Genomic DNA, 23694 nt, shown 5'->3' on the forward strand with positions numbered 1-23694 from the left:
AATATAATGCCTTTATTGTTTATTAGGTATCGTTTGCACAATTTGTTCTGATCAGGAAGTTCGAATTCTAGTTTTTGTGTATTTCACTCATCTTGAGTTGAACATTAAAAGACACCTTCCCTTTGGGTAGTGTTCCATATACCATGAAGGCAGCCTCTTCATATTGCTGTTTAAACTTTTCTTCTTCTTCGCTCATTCTTTGATATATTTCTAACATCTCATTGGTGACAAAACGAAGCTGGATCTTTCGACTGGATTTTTCTTGAGATTTTTTGGTCCCTTTTTGCTCCCTGCCCTCTTTAAACAATCCTGGCTTGTCCAGATCCTCTGTCGTACTGTAATCCATCATTGATGCTAACTCGAAGAAAATGAGTTTGATTCTGGAGAGCAAAAACTCTGTTCTGCGTCTCTTTGAGGATGAGAAGAAACTCAGTGGTCAAAAACGTAGGTGTGTGTTACTTTCGTCACCTGGGTTACCATTTGAGTTTACATATTTTTTGTGACGTCACTGAATGTCATCATCAAAACGGCGTCATACCAATAACTAAAGAAGTGGATTTTACGTTGTCTTCGTTCTTTTATGAGTTTCGCTTGCAAGTTCACTTGCCTTGGTCATTGGAATTGATAGTTGCTATAAAAAAAATCAATTTGAGAAAAAAGAGGCTTGAGTCCAAACTCCGTAGGAAATATGTATGAAACATATTAAATGAACCACAACATTTGGCTAAAATAAAAGCTACGAAACGTCATAAAATTCTAAACAAAGGGGTAACAAATTTGCGTGAACGAAAGCACAAAAGTACCAACTAAACTCTGAGAAAACAAACAACAAAAGTACGCGAAAAATGTCCTGGTCAGTTCTCCAATGTCAAGTTTAGAGTTCTTTGATTGGCTAATTTGTGAAATTACGCGCAGCACGTGAATACAAAAAGAATACGAGGAGGGGGAGGCAGAAAATATAATTCTCTACATTCTCCCGTTTGGCCGTTTAGTACCATGTAAACGTTTTCACTCTCGAAGAACCTTTTTGATGACGGCATAACCTTGTTGTTATTATGATTCCTGAAACGACCATCAAACTCAGCATGACTTGCGATCATCGGCCTTTTCCGTTACCTCAAGACCACCGTAATGACGTCATGACCTGAAAGGAACCATTTCTTTGACGTCATAATCTTATGTCGTTGCTATGGTTCCTGAAACGAACATTAAATTTAGCATGACCTGCGATCGTCGACCCTCCAATGACGTCATATTGAGAAGAACCATTTCTTTGCGACATAATCCTATGTTGTTGTTATGGTTCCATAAACGAACATCAACTTGGCATGAATTGCGATCATCTACCTTTTTTGTGAACGCGGGACCCCTCTAATGACGTCATCATTTGAAGAAAGAAAAAAACTCAGCTTCCAACGACGTCAAAGCTCCAAGTTTCGTCAGCCGTAACTTCTACCGTTACTTGGCAACGAAACAAAACAAAAACAACGTTGTTATGGGAATAAACTTTCCGTAATTAAAGCAAATTTAGTTATGGTTATTGCTATCCATACAGTTCCCAAAAGTGACATGGGGAAGACAACATTAACTACAGTTCGTACTCTTTTGAAAATATAAAATTCTCAGACTACTTACTGGAACTTTTGTAAATTGTTTACTACGACCCAAGACCAGGAAGTTGTTTCCAGTATTATGACAAAACAATGTCTACGACAAATTATTTTCTATATCGATGTTCACTGAAAAAAAAAAATCGGTCAATAAGCCTCTTCCTATGCCCCATATTCAAATTCAGTAGGCCTGGATTGAAATAATGTAGTCTTCCAGGACTTTTAAAGTTTTCCTTCAACCTTCGACGAAAAAAAAAACCACGCACACACACGCTAAAACAGACCGGATAGTGATTACAACGATGATGATAAAGTTCTCGATACCAGAAAGGTTAAATTTACTAGCGCATTAGATCATATCCACATGTATTTTGCGCTATATAAGTAATAAATTATTATTTCCAGTTGGGACAACTCAGCATTGTAACGCTCGCATTAAAGAGGACCTGTTCGTAAGATATCGAAACTGGGTTAAGATCTGGCAGCTTTTCGACAGCCTGGTACTTACATTTTAACGTAAGAGTAGACATAAAGAGCTACCGAGCATCACCAAGAAACGCAAAAGAATTGAGAAAAAAAAATACAAAATCTGCTATTGTTTTCATTATCGACGACCGGGTGACGTTTCTGTTGGTCCAGTTCTATCCATCATCATTCTCCTATTCCTGCGAATCCTGTTTGACTGTGATATTAACTCTATGCCAAGCGTTGGACAACACTCCTCGTAAGTTCCAAATGGGAGCAACACTGTCGGGTTGTGAGTTGTAGGACGAGTCTACAGCTTTGACACAGATCTGCAGGGCGTCCTTCCCTTCTGGTAGGGGCAGAGTGGCATTCCACAGTTTCCAGGCCCACGCTCGATGAAGCTTGTCCTCTCCATCTAGGTTAGCAACGTGCCATGTTTTACCGCCATCCAGTGACACGTCTACTCGAACAACGCCTTTACCTCCGCCACTCCATGCATACCCTTTGAGTGAGATTTCTCCGTCATTCGCCGAGACGACGGCGCCTTCTGCTGGTTCACAGATGGCTGAGGTAACAGGCAACTCCTGAATGGCGGGTGCAGACTTAAAGTCGACGGTATCCCAGTCAACTGTCGGGGAGAATCCTTTGTAATCATTCTGCTGCCAATGGCTCGAGCTTTCTTCTTTACTGGATACAATCTTCTTCAACCATTTTACGTTACGGGCACCCACAACCCCCGGTGCTACAAGTCGTACGGGGAAGCCGTGATCCCTGGGAATAGGAACCCCGTTCATTTCGTAAGCTACAAGTACGTCTCTTTCTGAAGAAAGCGCACTGTCCACGGGTATAGAGGCCCCATAGGTAGAGCCGGTTATGTCATGGTCAGCTCCTTCAAATTGAATGTGTTGTACCCCATTTTTCTGAACAGATGCTTCATCGACTCCCGCGTACCTAAAAATAGCGACCAAAACGAAGGAAAATTATAATGCGATGAGCAGTTAATATTTATTCAACGAAGTGGAGTTGCTCGAAGGTAAAAAGCGAGGGGTATTCGGAGTTCGAGTAGCCGATCAGAGCTCACTTTCAACGCTATCATCTGTTTTAGCCGCTACAAAAATAACTATTCGCTGTCGCTGTCTGGTCAAGTGTGAGTACTTCACAAGTTCAGGCAGCATCTTGGACTGACACTCCAAATCAAAGTTGGAAGGAAGTTATGTACATAAAACTATAAAGGTTACGCCTTTTTTTAAGGATGAAAGGAAATTGTAAATCAAAATCAAATGAAATTAAAATTTATTAAAAAAAAAAAATTATGAAAAGACAGCAGAAATAAGAGATATGATTTTTGTCGCTGATCAAATAGTACTCTAAGTTGATTAACTCCTAGACGTGATTAACAAGTAACTTCTCCCTATAATATCCATACATGATCCGGCAAACAGGTAAAGAGAATACTCAAACTTATCAGGTAGATGTTGTTTTTAATTGGGTTGTATTTTCAGTAAAGTTACTAGACTGGGGTCCTCATTAGGAAAATTGTGGTAACTAGAGATCCAAAATTGGTAAGAATTGCAGTTTAAATGTAGTTTTATGTGCCCAAAGTGACTAAGATGGGATCTATAATCGGTCACAGAATAGGCTATGATAGGGAAGATGTTCTGAGAGACCAGGAGCATATACCATGCAATTATTGACCCAGGTACCCCCTCCCCCTGAGGTCTACCATCACGCTACCGCGTCTCCTATCCGTCTGATGTTGAAGTGAGTAATTGTTCTCGAGACTCGCGTCCTCCCACGCGAGCACAATTTTCTAAAGAACTCTTCATGACATAATACCTCAATACATCTTTCAAGAGAACACCTGTCCATTCAGCAGTGCTAATGGCTGCCGCTCCCCAGTTAAGGCCTTTCACCAGTTTAATCCGATTCATTTCACTTCTTCTGTTCCCTGCGCATTGCATTGTTGCAGTTACTCTACGCTTCGGAAACTTGGTCTTTAAGTCCTAAAAAAAATCAGAACACTGTTTTAATTGATCGAAAAAAAGAAACAAGCCTGCAGAACTACTTTAACCCCTTTAAAACTTAAGAGAGACTAGCATCTAATTTCTCCTTACAGTAATATTGCTGAATCATTCACTTAGATAATGAGAATAAAGGAAATGATCATCAACCTAATAAGCTTTGATTGTTAAACAAATTCTCCTTGTCAGTAAAAAAGAAAAGGGACTGAGAAGAGTATGGAGAATGTGGATACTGATGTTAGGGTGTAAAGAGCTAAGACAATTTTTTCCACTCCAGGGTAAAAAAAAATTGTAACATGGGGTATACATAGGATATCCCAGTAAAGAGAGGAGGGGTGGTGGGGGAAGGTTTCAGATAAGGTGGAGAGAAGTCCCACAACAGCATCTTCTCTGTATTTAAGGGCTTGCTATGTTGATAATAACAGGGAAGGGTCAGATCTCTATATCCTCCACAACTTGTTTCTTTTTCACCAACTGAAGGCAGTTGCATGGAAAGAGCTGCTATCAGTGAGCTAAGGGAAGATGCAATGCTCTCAGGTGGGGTGAGTGCTGTGTATCATCCCAAAGAAAGGCTGCAAAGGATACTAAAGTCAAGTGGACACACATGGAAAAGCACTCTTGGTGACTTTCTACAGAGTACTGGATTCCCTTAACAAATTTTCCTGTTTTCCAATGTCAAACAGAGGGAGAAGGTGACACTGCATCAAAACTTATTCAAGGCACCCCTTCATTTTCTTGTTGGGTTACTGTTTTAAGTCACGTTGTGGAAACTGATCACTGAATTAATCTGCAAATTACCTCAAGAGAGAGCATCACAGGTTTAATTCCTTCACCAGTAATCTCCAACTCATACTTGGTTTCATCTATGTCTGGAACTGGAAGATGATTGCGAATGAAAAAGATCTCGTTAGGGGTGATGAGATTGTCTGACAGGAGCTGCAAAGGTGGCTCAGCATTGAAAGGTTTCTTAGTGTTGACCTTCAAGGCAGGATGACGAGGTGGATCGGTTATGTAAGGATCCTAAAAATACACAGTGATGTAACTATCAGTTATCTGCATGCACACATAAATAGGCCAACTGCAGTGATTAAAAATTCAGCTTTGAACCACAGAATTAAGCGCAAGTGTCTGGATAATAAGATATGGAGTTCTCCTGTTTTTTTCCCTATGGGAAAATTCTAGGTTTTTCACTTTTCATGTTAACCACTGTCCAGACTGATGCATTTCAGGAAGTTGGAAAATGAAAAACACTATAAAATCTTCTTTTCACTCATTTAGTGAAGTGATCCCTTAACTCTGAATTTTTGTTTATACAATATTCAGCCAAAAACAGGGTCTAGTAGAGATTCATGGTCAATCCCCTATGCTCACCAGTAGAAGTGAAGATGGCTTAATACATACAATATTATATTACTTAACAACTGGGCAAAAAGTATGAAGCTTCTTTGACATGGGCTGTGTTAAATTCAAGTTCATACTATGATCAATATATCCTTCCACATATTTTCTACGTACTTTGATATCTACAGCTTCAATAGAACTTTCATCTTTGGACAAAGAACCAATGCGATATTCTGCCAAAAGTTCCAACACATGTTCATTATTGTGCACAGCATAAAGAGCCCAGAATGGTTCCAGAGCTCCACCAGCAGCTAAGATTATCTTTTCTGACCCTCCAGGATGGTTAGCAACAAAGTCTGTAATATCATACACGTTTCCTTTGTAAGTCACCCAGATTCCTTTTTCATGGCTGTTGTGTTGAGAAACCTCTTCTGTGGAATAAACAGGATCTTTGTCCTGTGATAGTTGACCAAGGGACTTTGCTGCTTCTTTAGCTTGAGAAATCTGTGGAAAAAATATGTAAAGATTTATGCCAGAATGCCCATGTCACAAAATAAAATGACCCTGCTAAGACTCGCAACTCTATCTCTTCAAAGCATATTCATTGCTAACTTCTACGTCACAGCAGAGTTGTCATCAGAAAATGTAAGAAATTTATGATTTAAACTGAGTACTTGGCTGAGTTGATTATAAAGAGGGCAAGTTCCCAATACAAGAAACTGTGGTGCTGCATTGGTAGGAGAGTACAACAAGGTGATTTGGTATTATCAATTGAACTGACAACCTGAATTGGCCACCATTAAGAGTTTAAGATGTGACATTTTGAGCATTAGTCCTTAGCCCTTCATCAGAGTGAATGAGTTGAATTATGCTTGTGTAGCAAGCATAGCATGTTGCAAAGCAACAGGTCTTTTCTGGATGGTCTGGGGAGAATCTCACCCTGGAAAATATGAAATTTGAAACTCTCTGAGATGTTATTTCCAGCATTCTGGGATATATTAATTTGTATTTTTTTTAGCCAGATATCATGATAGAACCAGTTAAAAATACTAGGTTTGTGTCTACAATCACAATTAACAAAGTAGCCAGAGCAAAATGGTCCAACAGCCAGCAGGTTTCCATTACTAGCTTCTTATGACAACACTACACTGCAGCTCCCTAATTTTATCATCATAAAAATTATTGTTGTACCGGTAATGATTAACCATTACCAGTATAACAATTTTTATAATAATGATTATGTTATTGATTTTTATTAAGCCAATAATCATAGTCTATCCACCTTTTTTTTATTGAGGATGAGTCCAACTCCAGTCAGAGTCCCTACCAAGGTACCAATGGCTAAATAGTATTGAGATCTTGTCAAGTATGCTGCATTAGAACTTATCTTTCTCTTAGGTTGTGTTACATTTGTTCTCAACCAACCACTGACAATAAGAGATAAAAATAACATGAATCAGAGTATGTCCAGCTGTTAAGAAAAAATCAGGAAAGAGTACAGAAGTGCAAGTATGAACTTGGGCCAAGCAGCTTCTCCAGCCAAAGCTTAACTTGGTTTCCATTATTTAAAGTGACAAGGAGTATTACTTCTTCCCCTTCTGCCCCTCAAATATTGCCAGTACCCAGTTTAATCCTTTAACTCCCAGAGGTGATTAACATAAAACTTCTCCCTTCAATATCCATACATTCTTCAGCAAACAGGTAATGAGAATATTCAAACTTATCAGGTAGAAGCTGCTATCTCTATCTAGCACCAAGTTCTCATAACTTATTTACAAGGAAATGTGTAGCAGCTACAGGGAGAATTAACAATCAGATCTGGGGAGTTACAGGGTTAACTCCTGGGTGAAGAGAGCCAAAGTGAAAAAGTGTATCTTGCCCAAAAACTCACAACACAATGATTCAGCCAGATATTTATTCACAAAGTGAATAGATATTTATTCACAAAGTGTTGGGAAAATCATTTTCCCAACACTTTGCCAACAACCATTTAATTTTCATAATCATTGGTGTAAAGGGGCACTGTAAAAGTAAAATATCCTGCATTAGAGCATAGGGTAGTTATCACAGAGGTGAGCAACAAAGTTTTGATAATTTGATTTGAAAAAATATTGCTTAGGGTTAGGGAATTTACCTGGAACTTCTAGGACATAGAAATATCTCCTTCAAACGGCTACATGATGTTGATCTTTGTCGGAAAAGTGACATGGTAACTGAGTTCCTGACTGGTGACAGAAGAAGATAATTCACTTAACCCTTTACACCCCATCATCAGTGTGAATATTCTCTATACAATTCTCTGTACACTTTGTTATGTACTGACAAGGAGAATTTGTTTAACAATCAAGAGCTCTTTTTTTAATGGGTGCTCATTTCCCTTTTGTTTTGTTTTTTTAAATTGATTTCAACATATATTTGGTTGGTTTCTGTCCCTCTTTAGTTTTTCATACCTAAGATGAGCAATTTGGGCAGCTATTAACGTGTGGTTACACAGTGAGTCAACCAAACTTGGGCTATATATGTGTGTTTTGGCCTAACAAAGAAGATTGTCGGTAAAGAAAAAAAAAATTACTACAAGCTTCTAGTTCCTTATCGACTTTCACTTCGTAAAGTACAACTTCCTCTGTTTCCAAACTACCCACAATGCTTCACTTGGCTACGTTGTTTGACTCCTGATTAAAATTATGCATTGGCAAGTGCCATTCATTTAATAAATACTCCCCAACCGCAATAAATAGTCAACAAACTAAACAACACACACCCTAAAGGCTTTGTTTGAAGTACATAGACTTCAATTAGAACAACGTAAAGAGACAAAATTTAAGATCGAGTCATTTTCAACCGTCAAACGTCGAGTCACGTGGCATGAATTGCATCGATATTCTTATCCTTCGTTCCAAAATAAAATGAAAACGGTTGATCTTTCTATAAGGGGCGCATCAAATAATCGGAAACGTAAAATACATTATTAAGTTCCATTTTGGCTAAGAATTCAAGTTATATTTTTCTCTTCATTGACGCACGCGGACGTATTTGAATGAAAACTTTGATGATCATTAATGTCATGGAAAACTGAAGCTACTTATGAAAAGGAGTTAACAAAACAAAACAAAAGAGTTAAAACCTGCGATGAAAATAGGCCTGACACTTACCTGAACAAAGAATCAAAGCTTAACTAATCTGTCTGGTTGAAACTACAGTTGTGAGGTCACAGGTTACCAAGCTCACGTCTCAAAAAAAAAAAAAGCAAACATTAATTCGTGAAAGTCACACAACGCGTGACGCTTTCACGAATTTTAATTCCGCAACATTAATACAAAACTCTACCACACAAACACAAACTTAAAACAGAATAAAAAAATCCGCAACATTAATACAAAACTCTACAACGTAGACACAAACTTAAAACAGAATCACAAAATCCGCAACACTAACACAAAACTCTACAACACAAACACAAACTTAAAACAGAAATACAATATCCGGAACACTAACACAAAACTCTACAACACAAACACAAACTTAAGTTTTGTAGAGTTTTGTGTTAGTGTTGCGGATTTTGTGATTCTGTTCTAAGTATGTATTTGTGTTGTAGAGTTTTGTGTTAGTGTTGCGGACTTTGTGATTCTGTTTTAAGTTTGTGTTTGTGTTGTAGGTTTTGCAACTCTGTTCTGTTCTTACAGGCCAATGTACCTTTCTCTCAGGACGTGATCTTGGGATACCTGTGGTAACGCAAGCTGGAAACGCATTAGAAGGCAAACATATATCCCATCAGCCAATGGGAAATGACAGGAAGTGAGCGAATGCCACGTATCTTTGAAGCCGGCAGTGTTGTGATCAGATGCAATCCTCAGTACGAATTTTAATATCGGCATGCTTCCATTAACCAGCAAAGACGGTTTTAAAAGTGACGATTTCAAACCAGGAGTGAAGCTTAAATCGCGTTTGTTTGAATGGATAAAGTACGATGATCTGAAAGCGCTTTTGTTGTCGTCGATTGCACTGAAATCGATAACCATGTGTTCATCCATGTTAACTTTTTCGCGTAATATATCTATTTAGGGCCATACTCTCAAGCGAGGGCTCGAGAAATCTGTTCTTCTTCCTTCTTCTTAACCTATCGTTTGCGTTTGTGGAATTGACCTACGGGATATGGACGAATAGGTGAGCGATTTCTCAATTATCCTTCTGTTATGGATTCGAATTTTATTATTATTTTTATTATTATTATCCATTGAAGTTTACGATGAATGTTTATCTTTCTTTCAGTCTTGGTCTGATCTCAGATTCATTTCATATGTTCTTCGATTGTACTGCACTCTTGGCGGGGCTCATAGCATCGGTGATCGCAAAATGGGGAAAAAATGAAAGATTTTCCTATGGGTAATTAGCTCTGTTAATGTACTTTTAATTCAAATCTTACTGTTACTAATGGTGCAACAATATAATTTTCCAGTTTTGTGTTGCTTAATTTTTTTCCACATTTTTATACAGAAGCAGTTGTCTTGTATGTGACTATTTTTTATTGTAATTAATGGTGAGGCAAAAAGTACAGTGTGATAATTTATTTATGATTGGGCCAGAAACACATGACATTGAAAATAGAAAATGGAGGAAAAGGACAACAAAGATTTAAAAGCATGAGGAGGGGAAAGGAGGGGGGGGGGGGTTTATATTCAATTATGGTTTACTCAATGGAAATCAACCTTAAGCACTCACAGGGTATAATAAATTATGGACCGTGTAGGGAGGGCAATCTTACATTGCACAGTACTTGTGACATACATCTGGAAATCAGAGGGGTTGCCTAGCAGCACAGAGTTTTTTGTAAAACATACAATACATTTGCTGTTACAAGGGTCACTGAGTAAATGAATTACCTGAAAAAAGCAGTGAATTCCATCTTCAATATAAAGCCTTTGTTGTCTTTGTTTGGTTTCATTCAAGCTCTGATTTGTGCATTTTTATTAGTTTAAAATTATTGCCTTCATCCTACAGTAAGGTTGATGATTTTTTTTAAGTAAGGTTTGTAGTAGAACTGGTGATGCAGTTTAGAGGAACAGAATTGCATTTAAAACAGCCTCTCTCTCTCTCTCTCTCTCTCTCTTACTTATGTTACTGTATTGTGAACCCTCTGAGTTGCCCTTGAGGGGAACCAGTGTTTGTTGTATAAATAAGTCCTTTGATTCAGTGGCATTTTGTTAATGGTGTTCCTGCCAGAGTATCCTTTATCACACCATGAAGCTGAACATGTGTAGTCTTGGTATTATTCAGCATATAAGAGAAGTATTTGATTGACAGCCAGTATAGAGAGTAAGGGGCATGAGGTAAGGGTTAGGGGCAAGGGGGAAGGGGGAGGTGTAAGGTAGGACAGGGTGAGCAGTAAGGAGTTAGTACCTTTTGAAGCTAACCATAGTCAGTGCACCTTTTACTTTTCTCTTTGTAAAATTGATAGAATGTTGTTTTGATTCCTGTGCAATCCAGGTATGGACGAGCTGAAGTGCTGGCTGGTTTTGTGAATGGATTATTTTTGGTGTTTATTGCATTCTTTATTTTATCTGAAGCTGTAGAGGTAAATATTTCTAACCCTTTACACCTTCCCATCAACATGTATATTCTCTATACTGTTCCCTATACATTTTCAAAGGTGGTGATGAGGAGAATTTGTTCAATAATTTAAGAACTTTTTTTGTTGATGACCCTTACCTCTATTCTTCTGAATGTAATATTTGATTCAGTTGCAATATTATAAGGACAAATTAGATGATATTCACTCCAGGGGTGAAAAGTTTTACTTGATAGTAAATTAAATATAATAGGACTTTGCTATATGAAAAGGATAAGGTACATCCAATCCTAAATGATAAAACACCTGTAACATTGCATTAAATAATGACAATCTTTAATGAGGAAACTTTTTCACTAAAAAGTGGTTTACAAAAAGGACCTCGCAAATTAAAAATTAAAAATTTACAATGAATAAAAATGCTAAAAGATGCTACTAAAAACTAATGTATCTTATGTGTAATACAAAACTTAAATCAATGAATTAAAAATCTGACGCTTCAAAATATTTACATTATCAGAGGCTCGTATAGTTTTGTCCAGCGAGTTAAAATCACTTACAGCATGATAGCCAGTTCTTTGTTTGCCCCAGTTTCTTTTAACGGATGGAATTTTGAGGTTTGCTTTATTTCTTGTGTTGTAACTATGCTGTTCTTGCTGAGTGACTAATGTTAGTTCGTGATGCGTGAGACCATTAAGACATTGGTTTGTTAATTTTTAACATTAAACATATATTTTTTTTTTTACTTCTAGAGAGCTCTTCACCCTCCAGAGGTTAAACATGAGAGGCTGTTTGTTGTTTCAGTTCTAGGATTTTTTGTTAATCTTGTTGGTATTTTTGTCTTTCATCATGGAGGTGCAGCAGGTAAGAATGTTCTTAATGATAATGGTTTATTAAAATTATGGCCCCAATTGTAGACCTCTTGACCTATTATGATACCATGGCAATCAAAAAATTATGTTGTCGTGATTCAGTCACTTATGAATTGGAACTATTTTACAGTAATCTTTACAATGTATGTAAACTCTCTCAGATTATCCAGAAGTTTCCTGGGCTCAGAACTAATCGCTTGGTTTCCTGAGCATCTTCAAATTTTTTTTGAGGACACAAAACTGGGAGAGAAATAAAGTAACTTATGGATACACTTTCATTTTAAGGTTTTGGGTTTTTGTTCAACGATGGTGTTGTTATTGGGAATTTAATTGTGACTGTAGGGCTTGTTTGAACTTCATTTTGAAGGGAAAAGATGATGCAGTCAACAGACAATTTTTGTGAGGATAGGGTGGGTTGTTGTTGGCATACAATCTTAAAGCAAACACCTCCAGCAAAAAGGCTGTCATCTCTTCAAAACCCATATTTTCATCACTCCTATGGGTTAACCCCTTACAACCTAAGATCATTATGCATATTCTCCATACTATTCTCTATACATTTCCTAGGTTCTAACAGGAAGAATTTGTAAAACCATCAAAAGCTTTTGGCTGATCATTTCCTTTATTCTCATGACTTAAACCTTTTATTCAAAGATGATATTGTAAGGAGAAATTAGATCCTTGTTACTCTTAGGGATTAAAGAGTTAACCCTTTATGCCTAAACATCAGTATCTGTATTCTCCATTCATTTCAAAGGTACATCATGACAGTGAGAGTTTGTTTAACAGTCAAGAGCCTCTTTAGTTGATGACTATTTCCTTTATTCTTGCGACCTTATGAGTGATGTAGGGGTGATGTTATAAGGAGAAATTAGATGCTGGTCACTCTTAGGGATCAAAGGATTAAATGTGATATATACATTTGTTCCCCTTCACAGGGCATGGACATTCACATGGTGGAGGGCATGGACATTCACATGGTGGTGGCCATGAACATGGACACAGTCATGGCCATGGACACTCTCATGGTCATTCACATGGACACTCCCACATGAATGGTGGACATAACCATTCACATGATTCAGGTACCAAAGTGCCTGAAACACAGACTATAACTGCATACAATTGTCTAAATTTACAAAGCACAAATCATTTTTTACAATGATATAAGTAACAGTAATAGGATTCAGTCAAGTCCAATTTGGTCTTAACCCTGTCACTCCCACAATCTATATATTAATTCTCTGTTCCTGTCTCCCCATGTTGCTTATGATTCTAATTCTGAGAATTTGATGTTAAATCAGGCAATTTCTCCTTCAATTGCTGATATTTTCTTGCCTCTTGTTACCTTTTTTCTTGAAAATGTATGGATATTGTAAGGAGAAATTCCTTGTTGGTCACTCCTGGGTGTGAAGGAGGTAAATCATGAGAGTGATTTGTTATTTATGGGTATGATTATGGACAGAATTGGAAGCATTGAATTAATTAATCAGTTAATTTAGAAATTGGTATCTGGAAGTGTTGAAGTCCAGTTGCCAATTAATCTTAACTATGACAACATCTAAGAAATAAACGAGTCGTCAGTAAAATTTTTTCATAGGAAAAAAGACAACATTTAACTCTGTGAAATGTGCATGATCTTTGCACATGATGTGTATTGTGTAATTACTCAAGGCTTGGGATAATGTAATACTGCCTAATTACTACAATGTCCAATTACATGACACATTCACTGTCCCATAAGTACTCAAATTGGGCTTGTGATAACCAATCATGTTCAAGATTTGTTACAGTTCTGATTGTGATGGTTATTATTAACTTAAAAAAATTGTTATTATTGATGAGCTTCTCCTGATGTCTCCTTTGTTTACATGCAGGTTGTTCAGACAAGGAAGGAAAAGTGGAAGTTTCCCAAAGTAAAATAATGGAAGGTAAGAGGAAGAAAATACTCAAATATGATTGGAAAAACGAAAGGAAAAATTGAGAAAAATTAAGAATAATTGAGATCACCCAATTATTCTACCACAGAACTTGAAAAACTCTTTATCACAGGAGAGAAAGTTGAAACACTCATTTTGGTTATTTTTCATATGTATTATGCTGTATAAAAATTGGTGGCATTCTTTTTACAGTGTTGCTGGCTTTAAGGGTTGTTTCTTTGCAGTTTTGTGTAACAGATCTTCTTACATGTCTGTTTTCTTAATCGGCTGGAAAATGTAGAGACAAATTGCTGTTACATGTCATAATTTATTACTTGTGAACTGCTTTCAAAACAAGTTGCTGTGGTGTGTGTTATTGATGCAGCCATTAAATTTCTCCTTGTTACATGTACATAAAGGAAATTTTCACTGCAACTTAACTTGTTCCCTGTGATGTTCACCTTATCATCAGTATGTATATTCTCCACACTGTTCTCTCCACATTTCTTGTTACACTCACAATGAGAATTTGTTTGAAAGTTGAGGCCCTCTATCATTGGCAATTGTCTCTTTTATTTCTATGACTTTACTGTGCGATTCAGCAGTGATTAGGAGAAATTAGATGCTAGTCAGCAGGATTTATATCCCAGTTGTAACTGCTTTTTGCTGTCTCTTTCCCTTACTCTGACAAATGGCTAATGCTCAAAACACTGATCAGCTTTTAAAAATCTTTTTAAACCACATTACCTTGTTAAATCCCCCACCAATGCAGCACCATAGTTTCTGTAGAAAGTGACCCCCTTTATACTGTTCAATTGACTGTGTCTTGTTGTTTTTTCATACAGGAGTTTTCCTTCATGTATTAGCAGACACATTAGGAAGTGTAGGTGTAATTATATCAGCTGGACTTATATACCAGTTTGGTAAGTTGTGAAAATCTCTAACAGTGAACTGTGTCCTGATCTTTTCAAAAAAATTCGTAAGCAAAAGTTTGCAAACATCTGACTGACTTACTAATCCCCCTTTAAAACTTTAACTCCCAAGATCTGATTGTTAATTCTCCCTTCTAGTTGGTGCACATTTCCTTTTGAATTGTTAGTGAGAATTTGGTGTTAGATCAAGATATCAACCTCTACCTGATAAATTGGATTATCTTACTACCTGTTTGCTTGAAGGTTTTTGGATATCATAAGGAAATAAGTTACATGTAAATCACTTCTGAAAGTTAACCCTTAAACTCCCATGGGTAACCAAGACAGAATTTCTCCTTACAATACCAATACAATATCAACCAGATGAGAGATTAGAATTAAGAAAAATATAAATTTGGGGATTATCAGTTTATCCCATACTAAATTCTCTGAACTAAAATTATAAGAATTGTATGGTTGACAGTGAGGAGAATCACAAATTTGATCTGGGAGTTAAAGGGTTCTTGGGTTTAGAAGGAGAGAGTTGAAGCAATGTTGCTAAACATGGCTAAAGGCAAGAGTGCTTTAAGATAAAACATCCATTCTTTTTTGGCTAAAAAATATTGCATCTCATGATTGCCAATAAAGCATGGTTTGGGATACAAAATTAGTGGTAGTATAATTTAAGCTGGTCAATGTCTAGGAATAGGTAAATATACCCAACTTTGTATTTTGTTTAAAAGTGGTTGACAATTTTTGGTGAATATGTCATGAATCTGAAAGCTTTCCTTTCTTTTAATAGGATGGATGTTGGCTGATCCCATATGTTCCATGTTTATTTCAGTTCTTATTTTCTTCAGGTAAAAAAAAAAAGATATATTTTTGTAATAAAGTAATTTATTTGGAAATCTTCTACTGACAGTCAATCACTTCTGATGTAAGTTGCCCTGAATCACAAAATACATATATTTTGAACTTGACCAGTTTTCTTTTGTGTCTGCAGTGTAATCCCTCTATTGAAAGATTCTGTCGGAATATTAATGCAGAGAATCCCAGTTGGTTTGGAAAAGAATGTCCATATTGCTTACCAAAGGGTGAGTGAGAAGATAAATTTTTAAAACTATTTTTTTTAACATGTAAATTTGCCTTTTAAGTGAACTCATAATAAATACACAGGTTATATTCATTGATTATTTTCTGTATGTATTTCACAGGTGAATCAAATGGATGATGTGTTTAGCATTCAAGATCCTCATTTCTGGGCACTTAGCAGGTTTGAACCTCTTTTGACATTATTGTATGTAATTTCATTCCCAAATAGGCTCTCTTGGTCAACCCTTTTACCACCAAGATATTGTAATTCTCTTTACTGTCTACTATACAATTCTTATGTGGTTAGTTTGGAGAATTTGGCATTGGATCAACTGATAATCCCTTATTTGTACTTTTCCATATTCTCATAACTTGTGTGTTTAATATTGTACTGATGTTGAAAGGAGAAATTCTGTCTTGATCACTCATGGAGGTCAAAAGGTTTTGGCAAAGTCTTATTTAAATATCTTGTTGAAATTTTGGAGTGTGGTAAGGTGGTTTAGCAGTTTTTGCAAGTCTTAGAGTCCTAATTCACTTCAGTCTTTGTTGTAACAAGGAGGTGGGGGGGGGGGGGGTCATGCACTCAGGAGCCCTACCCTCTTAGACACTCCCTCTGGAAAAGCACTGAAAGACTGAAATTTATCATTCTCTAACTGTTCTTGGGTGTGTCCCCTGCATAATTTGTTTCTCTTTGTGTGTTGATGTTCCACAATCTGATAAGAAACCAGAGTCAAATTTGAGGACACTCAAGTCCTGTTGCTCATGTTTTGTTTGTGCATGTGGTACTTTTCTGTTACAAAATAAGAGTAGTTTGCACATGGCACAGAGGTACTAAGGTTATAGGGTCTCTTGGGAAGAGATTGCCATGCATTTTTATCACTGTGGAATTCTAATGAAAAAAATAACTTTATTCACAATTCAAGATTACTTACAAGATACAATTGATAAAATTAATATATGAAATTTCATAAAAATTCAAATCATGTATAATACAAAAGCATTTAGCTTGAAAATTGCCCCCCCCCCCCAAAAAAAAAAAAAAAAAAAAACTTTGGATGCCCGCAGTGGCGACATTTATTTTGCAGTCTTAGGAGTGTTCTATCTTGCTGTAAAAAGGCATTTGTGAACCTTTCATGCTTATAATAATTCTAATCATTAGATTAGTATGACAGTGATGAATCTTAATGGTGATACCATTCTGTTGATCTCATCTTTAGTAACGTGTGGGTTGGAACTCTACGTTTGCTGGTTGCACCTACAGCTGACACGCATAAAATTCTCAGTCAGACTCATCATATCTTTATGGAGGTGAGGGGACATTTCATGATGACAATTACAAAGCACCACATAAGGCACTAGCCAGTAACCACCCCACAGTATAACTATTTAACTTCTTCAGTTTGTGATCATTATCTTCGTTCTCATGACCATAGTGTTTGATCTAGCAGTGATACTGTACTGAGATCGTTATCATTATGGGGGGTTGATATATCAATGGTTTAACTTTCAAATTTTTCTCTCCACAGCTTGGAGTGAAACAACTTTATGTACAGATTGAACACTCCTATTGAATCAAGACAGATTACCTTTTCGAACATTGCTGTTATTTTAAGAACAGATTTGAAAGCTTGCACGAAGAAAAGATGTGCCTATGGTTCATTATGCTGAACGTCTTTTGTTCTGTTATCAAATGATAATCTATCATTACACGACGAAAAGGAAAGAAAAAAAACCAGAGAATGGCGAGATTTTTTTTTTTTTTTTTGAGATCGAAACAAAATAGTGGAGTCAAAAATCCTCCGGTTACCAACAGAGCGTTTTTAAGTCGATTGTCGACTCAGGAAATCATAAATTCGGAAAAGGCAATGAACCAGTCAGAATTCACGTAATCTGCACCATGTGCAGAAAATTCGCAATTGATTTTTGGTCAGACACATGATTGGTTGACTTGATTTTGGAAGGGGTTTTTGACCAATCAGATTGTAAATGAGCATCAGACATTGAAGGAAAATCTGCTCAAAGAGCTCAAGAAACGCTCTATGCTCTAGTTTCATTTGAAATGTTTCTTTCGTTTCTTCTACTGAATGACTCTTAAGAGGTGAAGTCGTTTTCGGTTACGGAAACTTCCTTTGAACTTAAACTTTTCACTCTCTTTACTTCTTTTCGGATAAGCGTAAATGTCAAATGTCTTGACTGGACGAATTTCTATTACAATTACAAGAGTTTATATTTTATTTTGTCGAGAAACCATAATATAAAGAAGATTAAATGTTATATTGCCTGAATGGAAAACCAAACAAGCAAAGGGGGACTTGATGGACTTGGATATCTAGAAGAAAAATTGTAAACTCACATTTCTTTGTTTGTAAATAGAAATATTCCCTATTATTCTGGTTTTTTTCTCTTTTTTTTTTTTTTTTTTTTTTTTTGCGTTTTCTTTAGTAGGAAGTCGTGTGAATTTAAGGGCCTTCATGCTAGAAGAAAATGAAGTAAATCGGTCGCAGTCTGGTGACATTAAAAGCAAACTTTTCAAACGTTTCGTGCTTGTTGTTTTTGCGTCATTCAGCATCAACGACCCTCACACAGCAGTTTATAGAGCGTTCTCCGACTGAGTGTCGTAAGACCAAAACTCGAGTAATCTCAACTAATCAGAAGAATGGAAAGTACCCCGAGGAGCTAATTCACTAATTTCCTTGAAACCGAAAAACAAGGTTATCAGAAAGGCAAAATATAGTAGAGGAAAATATCAACTCAACCAGTAAGAACTCAAAGCGATGCGCAGACTCCTAAACAACCTTAAACGCGGGAAAAAGGCGTGCGACAAAAATATCGATTGGTTTTAGTTTTCCAAACAATTGGTCGAGGGGGTGACGTCAGTTTTCTAGACCAATCACAGAGAGTAGTGCAGCAAAACGTCTGCAATCCCAGAATACTTTTATTACTCGATTGGAGTTAAGAGCGGATAAAAGCAATTGACAAAAATCTCGATTGCTTTTAGTTTTGAAAATGATTGGTTGAGTAGGTGAAGCTAGTTTTCTGGACCAATCACAGAGAGTAGTGCAGGAAAACGTCTGCAATCCCAGAACACTTTTGTCATTCGATTGGGATTGTGCGCGGATAAAAGCAGGTGACAAGATCCCGATTGGATTTAGTTTTGCAAATGATTAGTTAAGAGGGCAACGCGAGTCTTTTGGACCAACCACAGGGTTTCGTGTGATAAAACTACAGCACTTCTAGAGTACTTATGACACTCGATTGGAATTATGCCACTTGTCACTTACGATTAGGTGTTCCTTTTTCTCGTATAAGGACTAAACCCCTCCCCCACCCCCAGCTATGTCCAAGATTGACCACAAAGATCGTTTAGTGCGTTGTGATGCCCATTGATACGGAAGAGGTTTCTCATCAGGAAACAATCGTAGACCCATCTCATCTTAAGTTGTATGCTGGGGGGAACATTTTCCTCAGAGACTTTCTCGACTGCTTTTTATTACGAGGGTAATAAAAGATTTGCTTATGAATCGTTATGATAAATTTAACAACGATTATTTTTACTTCTCTGGCGAAAGAGCCGTATAATAGTTCTTGCCACCTCGCCTCCAGATGAATTGCTTTGTTCTGTTATATTTAAATTTCTCCGAAATGTTTTCATGAAGAATGTGTGTGAATCATATAGGGTCTCTTCCTTGGCAGGAATATATACTGTACATTAATAGTGAAGGTGGGGGGAGGGGGTAGTCTGGGAATAAAAAGGTATGAATAATTTACAAAATTGTCTATCAAAACGTCTGATCTACTGGATATAATATTCTGGCGTGCTTGCACGAGAATGCTCCTCTAGGGCAGAAGTTGCACTGGGTTCCCTGTTACGCCTTCTCTTTCTACTCGGAATAAGATCCTCCAGATTAGATCCAGAATGCATTGATCCATCAAGACTCACGTACGCGTGGTCACTGCCGTTATGAGGTACTATTGCTCTGGAATCTATCATCATTTGCTTCAGTTCCTCGTAATGCCTGTTTTGTCCTTCCATAATGCTCCGCATTTCTATCTTTATCTCTTGTCGAAGTTCTTCGATTCTCTTTTCCTGAGTTGCAATCATGACTTCTGTTTTTCGCTGCCATTCCTTCTCCTTGGCCAATTCTTTTAATATTTGCTTATGTTTGGAGTCATCGTTGTCTTTGAGCGCCTGAACAGCTTTCTTTCGTCTTTCCTCGGTTAAACTTCTGTTGGCATCTCGGAACTCAAGTTCACCGTAAAGTCGCTCTTTGAGATCGCGCCCCAGGCTCTTCACAAACTGCGCTCGGTCTTGTGACTTTTTTACTCGATCCAGCGCCTCACGAATGGTTTCTTGCGACTGTCGCAGATTTTCCTCGTATTGAATTTCTGCCACCTTTCGTATCAAAATGTCTGCGCTTTCGCGTAATTTCTGAGGAAGCTGGTCTTGAAATTCAGATGATGTACCCCCTGGTAAGCGTCTTTCTGCGGGAGAGTTTCTGGCTAAAACAGGAAGATGCAAGTTTCCTGCGTTTCTGGCAGATGGTGGTGTATCATAATCAGCATTTGCGTCGCGCGCCATTTGAACCACATCGTGGAGACTAGAACCAGCTGGGTTCGCCTCTCTCTCGTGTTGGACGTTCTGAGCCGCCATTCTGAATCTGCTGACGGGGCTCGGATCATCGTCATGTGACGTGTGTTGGAAGCTATCCACGATTTGATGTTGAACTGTCAGTGATTTGGCGGCTTTGCGCCAATGAAGTTTGGCCGCGTGGTCCTGCGAGCCAGCTTCGCTGAAATCATCACCCTTTGGCGCCCTGCTGGCTGAAATGTCACAAATAGGAAAACCACCACTCAATGTTGTCAGTCTGAGATTTAATTATCCCTAAATGCCAATATCGTGATATACTTACTTACATTAAATGATCTTTTTGCGAATTGATTATCAACAAGCGATTACTGATGCATGATAAAAGCGCTTTTCGATTGAATGTCGTTAAACCAAAACCAAAGTGCTCACAACAACCAATCAGAAGAAAGAAAAATACCCCATAGCGCCAATGAGAACTCAAAGTGGAAACAAACAAACTGCCGAAGGCACGGGAAAACGCGGGCGACCAAGTCGTGATGATTAGTTTTAGTTTGCATCTGATTGGTTTAGAGAGTGGCGCGAGTTTTCTGGACCAATCACAGAGCGAAGTGGAACAAAGCCTATGCAATCCCGGACACTTTGACACTCAATTGAAAATTGCTCTAGAAATCAATGTGAGTAATCATTTGGCGGAGCCTGCGATGGTTCATCGTACACCTAGCCAAGAGCATGCGCACCTTTGCCCAAATTTTCAAAAATGTTTTTGACACCAGCAAATTTCTCTCCAAACTCAATAAGCATGTCTTAAGTGGCCATACTCCATTTATGATTATGATGAGCATGCAGATGTTCACAAAAAGATCCCAAGCGCGAAATTTTGCCTAGCCCTTTTTTAATGGTGCGCTTGCTTTAGTTTGCGCATCAAAGCCTGCGGGGATGCCCCGCAAATTCTTAAACCCCTGCTGAGAAACATCGCCTTTCTGTGCCGCCCGCGTCTGGTCCGATGTTTTTACACACTTATTACGTGTAGTTTTATTAAAAGTCAAGTTATCACGTCTTCTGGTTTGATTGTAAAGCACCTCAGAGCTTTTGGATAGGGCGCTATATAAATTGTCATTTATATTATATATATGATTCAAATTGTTTTTCTGGTTTCTGACGCTAAAGATCAAAACTGCTTCCTTTGAGATTATCAAAATGTTCTCGGGCCAAATCCCTATCTCTAGACAGAAAATAGACCCAAATCTTTTCCAGCTTACATATTTTACATAATGAAAATGTATTCATACACTCATGCCTCTCAACAAGATGATGCTAGTAAATGAACTCTCATTACAATTGCAAAAAGCTGTCAAGCCCAAACGTATTGGGAATTATAAAAATTCTACCGCACAATAACAGATTTCTCTAACACAGCGTTTGAGCAAATCAATTTTTTTTTAAACTTTTTCGTATTGGCGAGTTCCTGCGGTTGCCTAGCAAGTTGCTATTGAGTTTCCGTGTTTGAAAAAAAGGATTGATCACTCTTAAAGTATGTTTTGAATCGTTTCCTGTATTACGGCTGTATCCCACGAATTAATCATATCGCGATAAGGAAATCCTAATGAATAGATGTTGTCTTTCGTACTCAGATGTGGCGGCGATCCAATCGAAAATTTTTTGCAGTTATAAGCGGCACCCATATGGTATGGTATTTTGAAGAGTGACGTAAGTATTTGACACGTTCTGAAAAGTACCATGTTGCAAATAATGATTCTTTTTGGCCCGAATAACGCTTGAAAAAAATCATTTTAAAGTCTTAACGTCAATATCCCCTTTATTAGAAGTTTTAGCGTATAGGACTAGCATACATTGATAACTATCGAGAACAGACGATACAGTTTTGACTTTACAGTAGAGCAACCCAAATTTTACAACTTTACAACGCAACTTTGCAAATAACTTGCTTAAGATAACAAATAATTATTCATTGCTGAGTCACTGATAGGTAGCTGAAAAGCTGTATCAACCATTTGTTTGTACTATCGTGCTCTAGTCAACGTAGGCTTATTTTGGTGATTAATGACTCCAGACGATACATATATATTTCATAACTTAACCTCTGATAAACTGAAAAGATGTCAAAATTATCTCATCCAGTGATAAATTCAGACTCTTTTAATTACATCGAATTTACCTGCTAAGAGTGTGTAGGTTCGTTTTTCCAAAGGAGTCCACTTTTTTTCGAATGCGATCCACTGTCTTTGCAAATGGCTGGCACAGCCTGTACATACGACAACTCGTCCTCCGGAAAATAAACTTGCTTTGACCCCAACTTTCTGTTGTTCCAGAATCGGAAAGAATGGACCGTGTTTTCGTGGCTGATAGTATAAACGTCTTATTGGCCCGGGACTGGGCTCGTCACAGGCTGCGCATAAAACCGGCCTATCGGACATTTTCCACGTTCAAGCCATAACGTCGAGTGTGATATTATCAGTGGAGTAGAAGGAAACTTTCCCAGTACAATATATTCTACAAGCTTCCCATTTCGCAACGGGCTATTACTGAAAATATCACTACGTTCCCACAACAACGTTCCAAACATTAGCTAGGTGAATACAGACCTGCTGTGGTTTGTTATCAATAATTGATTGGATAGCGAGGTGAGTTGAGAAAAGCCAACTAAAGCAGACATTAGCAGCTGAAATGACTTTGCAAAAGGTTGCTATAACGACGTTTGTTTAAAGATCGACATGTATTTTAGGCGATATGAGGACAGCTGCCACATTTTGACATCCCAATAAATTACTAGCGCTAACTAATCACATAGCCTGAGATACTTTCTTTACCTAATTCATTCATTTTTTTAAAATGTTTTACGGAACTAATTCTTTATTGAGAAATTCTTTAGTATAAGAGAAAGTTTTAAGTACGACACCTTAAAAATATAAGTAAATTAGTGGTGGGTTTACAATTTTAAGAGACTCGACAGATCAATTATCTTAGCCGTACCTACAATTGAGTGACACTCTCTTCCTTAACCGACAAACAATATTTCAAATTTTGAATTTTGCCCGAGGAAACGCTTTGTTCCCACAGTCTTTTTATTATTATTAACAGATGTACCCCACAAACACAAAATTTGCATCTAAAATTAGGGCCTCGAGATACGACTGAACAAAACCCAAAATTTCCATAAACTCTTTATCCCCATTTTTAAATTAAAACCGTTGTTAAAATATCGGTAAAATACTCCAACCACGCCAAACTCCAATTCAAATTCAATTTTATATATCAGATTCCTGACCTATAGTGAAAAGTTTCGAGCAT

General features: G+C 37.4%; 3 protein-coding genes and 1 long non-coding RNA gene across 4 annotated transcripts; 2 read left to right on the forward strand and 2 right to left on the reverse strand.

Annotated features, from left to right (window-relative positions):
- Nucleotides 1-1635: 1635 nt before the first annotated feature.
- On the reverse strand, nt 1636-9161 carry LOC113681197 (sulfite oxidase). The gene is made up of 8 exons (XM_027198271.2): nt 9131-9161; nt 8590-8667; nt 7572-7662; nt 6720-6864; nt 5612-5941; nt 4895-5116; nt 3912-4078; nt 1636-3026 (listed from the first exon to the last, which is right to left on the reverse strand). Exons 3-8 carry the CDS (start codon nt 7643-7645, stop codon nt 2270-2272), a joined length of 1695 nt encoding a protein of 564 aa, XP_027054072.2. The 5' UTR covers nt 7646-7662; nt 8590-8667; nt 9131-9161; the 3' UTR covers nt 1636-2269.
- Nucleotides 9162-9214: 53 nt separating this feature from the next.
- On the forward strand, nt 9215-18331 carry LOC113681207 (zinc transporter 7-B). Its single transcript, XM_089186929.1, has 13 exons — nt 9215-9399; nt 9500-9601; nt 9707-9820; nt 10922-11009; nt 11756-11867; nt 12814-12960; nt 13753-13806; nt 14640-14717; nt 15508-15565; nt 15709-15799; nt 15920-15978; nt 17015-17105; nt 17324-18331. Exons 1-13 carry the CDS (start codon nt 9311-9313, stop codon nt 17366-17368), a joined length of 1128 nt encoding a protein of 375 aa, XP_089043055.1. The 5' UTR covers nt 9215-9310; the 3' UTR covers nt 17369-18331.
- Nucleotides 18332-19269: 938 nt separating this feature from the next.
- On the reverse strand, nt 19270-22995 carry LOC113681171 (uncharacterized). The gene is made up of 2 exons (XM_027198235.2): nt 22562-22995; nt 19270-20618 (listed from the first exon to the last, which is right to left on the reverse strand). The coding sequence occupies exons 1-2, from the start codon at nt 22818-22820 to the stop codon at nt 19591-19593; spliced, it is 1287 nt and encodes a 428-aa protein (XP_027054036.2). The 5' UTR covers nt 22821-22995; the 3' UTR covers nt 19270-19590.
- LOC149037153 (uncharacterized) lies at nt 21921-23183 on the forward strand. The gene is made up of 2 exons (XR_016180977.1): nt 21921-22092; nt 22716-23183. It is a non-coding gene; the product is annotated as an uncharacterized LOC149037153 (long non-coding RNA).
- Nucleotides 23184-23694: the final 511 nt, after the last annotated feature.

Source organism: Pocillopora damicornis, chromosome 11, assembly GCF_964200805.1.
Source record: "Pocillopora damicornis chromosome 11, jaPocDami1.2, whole genome shotgun sequence".
In the NCBI taxonomy this organism is placed as follows: Eukaryota; Metazoa; Cnidaria; class Anthozoa; order Scleractinia; family Pocilloporidae; genus Pocillopora; species Pocillopora damicornis.

Coding starts and splice junctions, on each gene's coding strand:
- LOC113681171 (XM_027198235.2), bottom strand. CDS start 22,820: ATGTCCGATAGGCCGGTTTTATGCGCAGCCTGTGACGAGCCCAGTCCC. Junction 20,619..22,561: donor AACCTACACACTCTTAGCAG/GTAAATTCGATG, acceptor GTGACATTTCAG/CCAGCAGGGCGCCAAAGGGT.
- LOC113681207 (XM_089186929.1), top strand. CDS start 9,311: ATGCTTCCATTAACCAGCAAAGACGGTTTTAAAAGTGACGATTTCAAA. Junction 9,602..9,706: donor TACGGGATATGGACGAATAG/GTGAGCGATTTC, acceptor TCTTTCTTTCAG/TCTTGGTCTGATCTCAGATT. Junction 17,106..17,323: donor CTCATCATATCTTTATGGAG/GTGAGGGGACAT, acceptor TTCTCTCCACAG/CTTGGAGTGAAACAACTTTA.
- LOC113681197 (XM_027198271.2), bottom strand. CDS start 7,645: ATGTCACTTTTCCGACAAAGATCAACATCATGTAGCCGTTTGAAGGAG. Junction 5,942..6,719: donor TCATCCTCAATAAAAAAAAG/GTGGATAGACTA, acceptor TTTTTTCCACAG/ATTTCTCAAGCTAAAGAAGC. Junction 5,117..5,611: donor TTGAAGCTGTAGATATCAAA/GTACGTAGAAAA, acceptor GTGTATTTTTAG/GATCCTTACATAACCGATCC.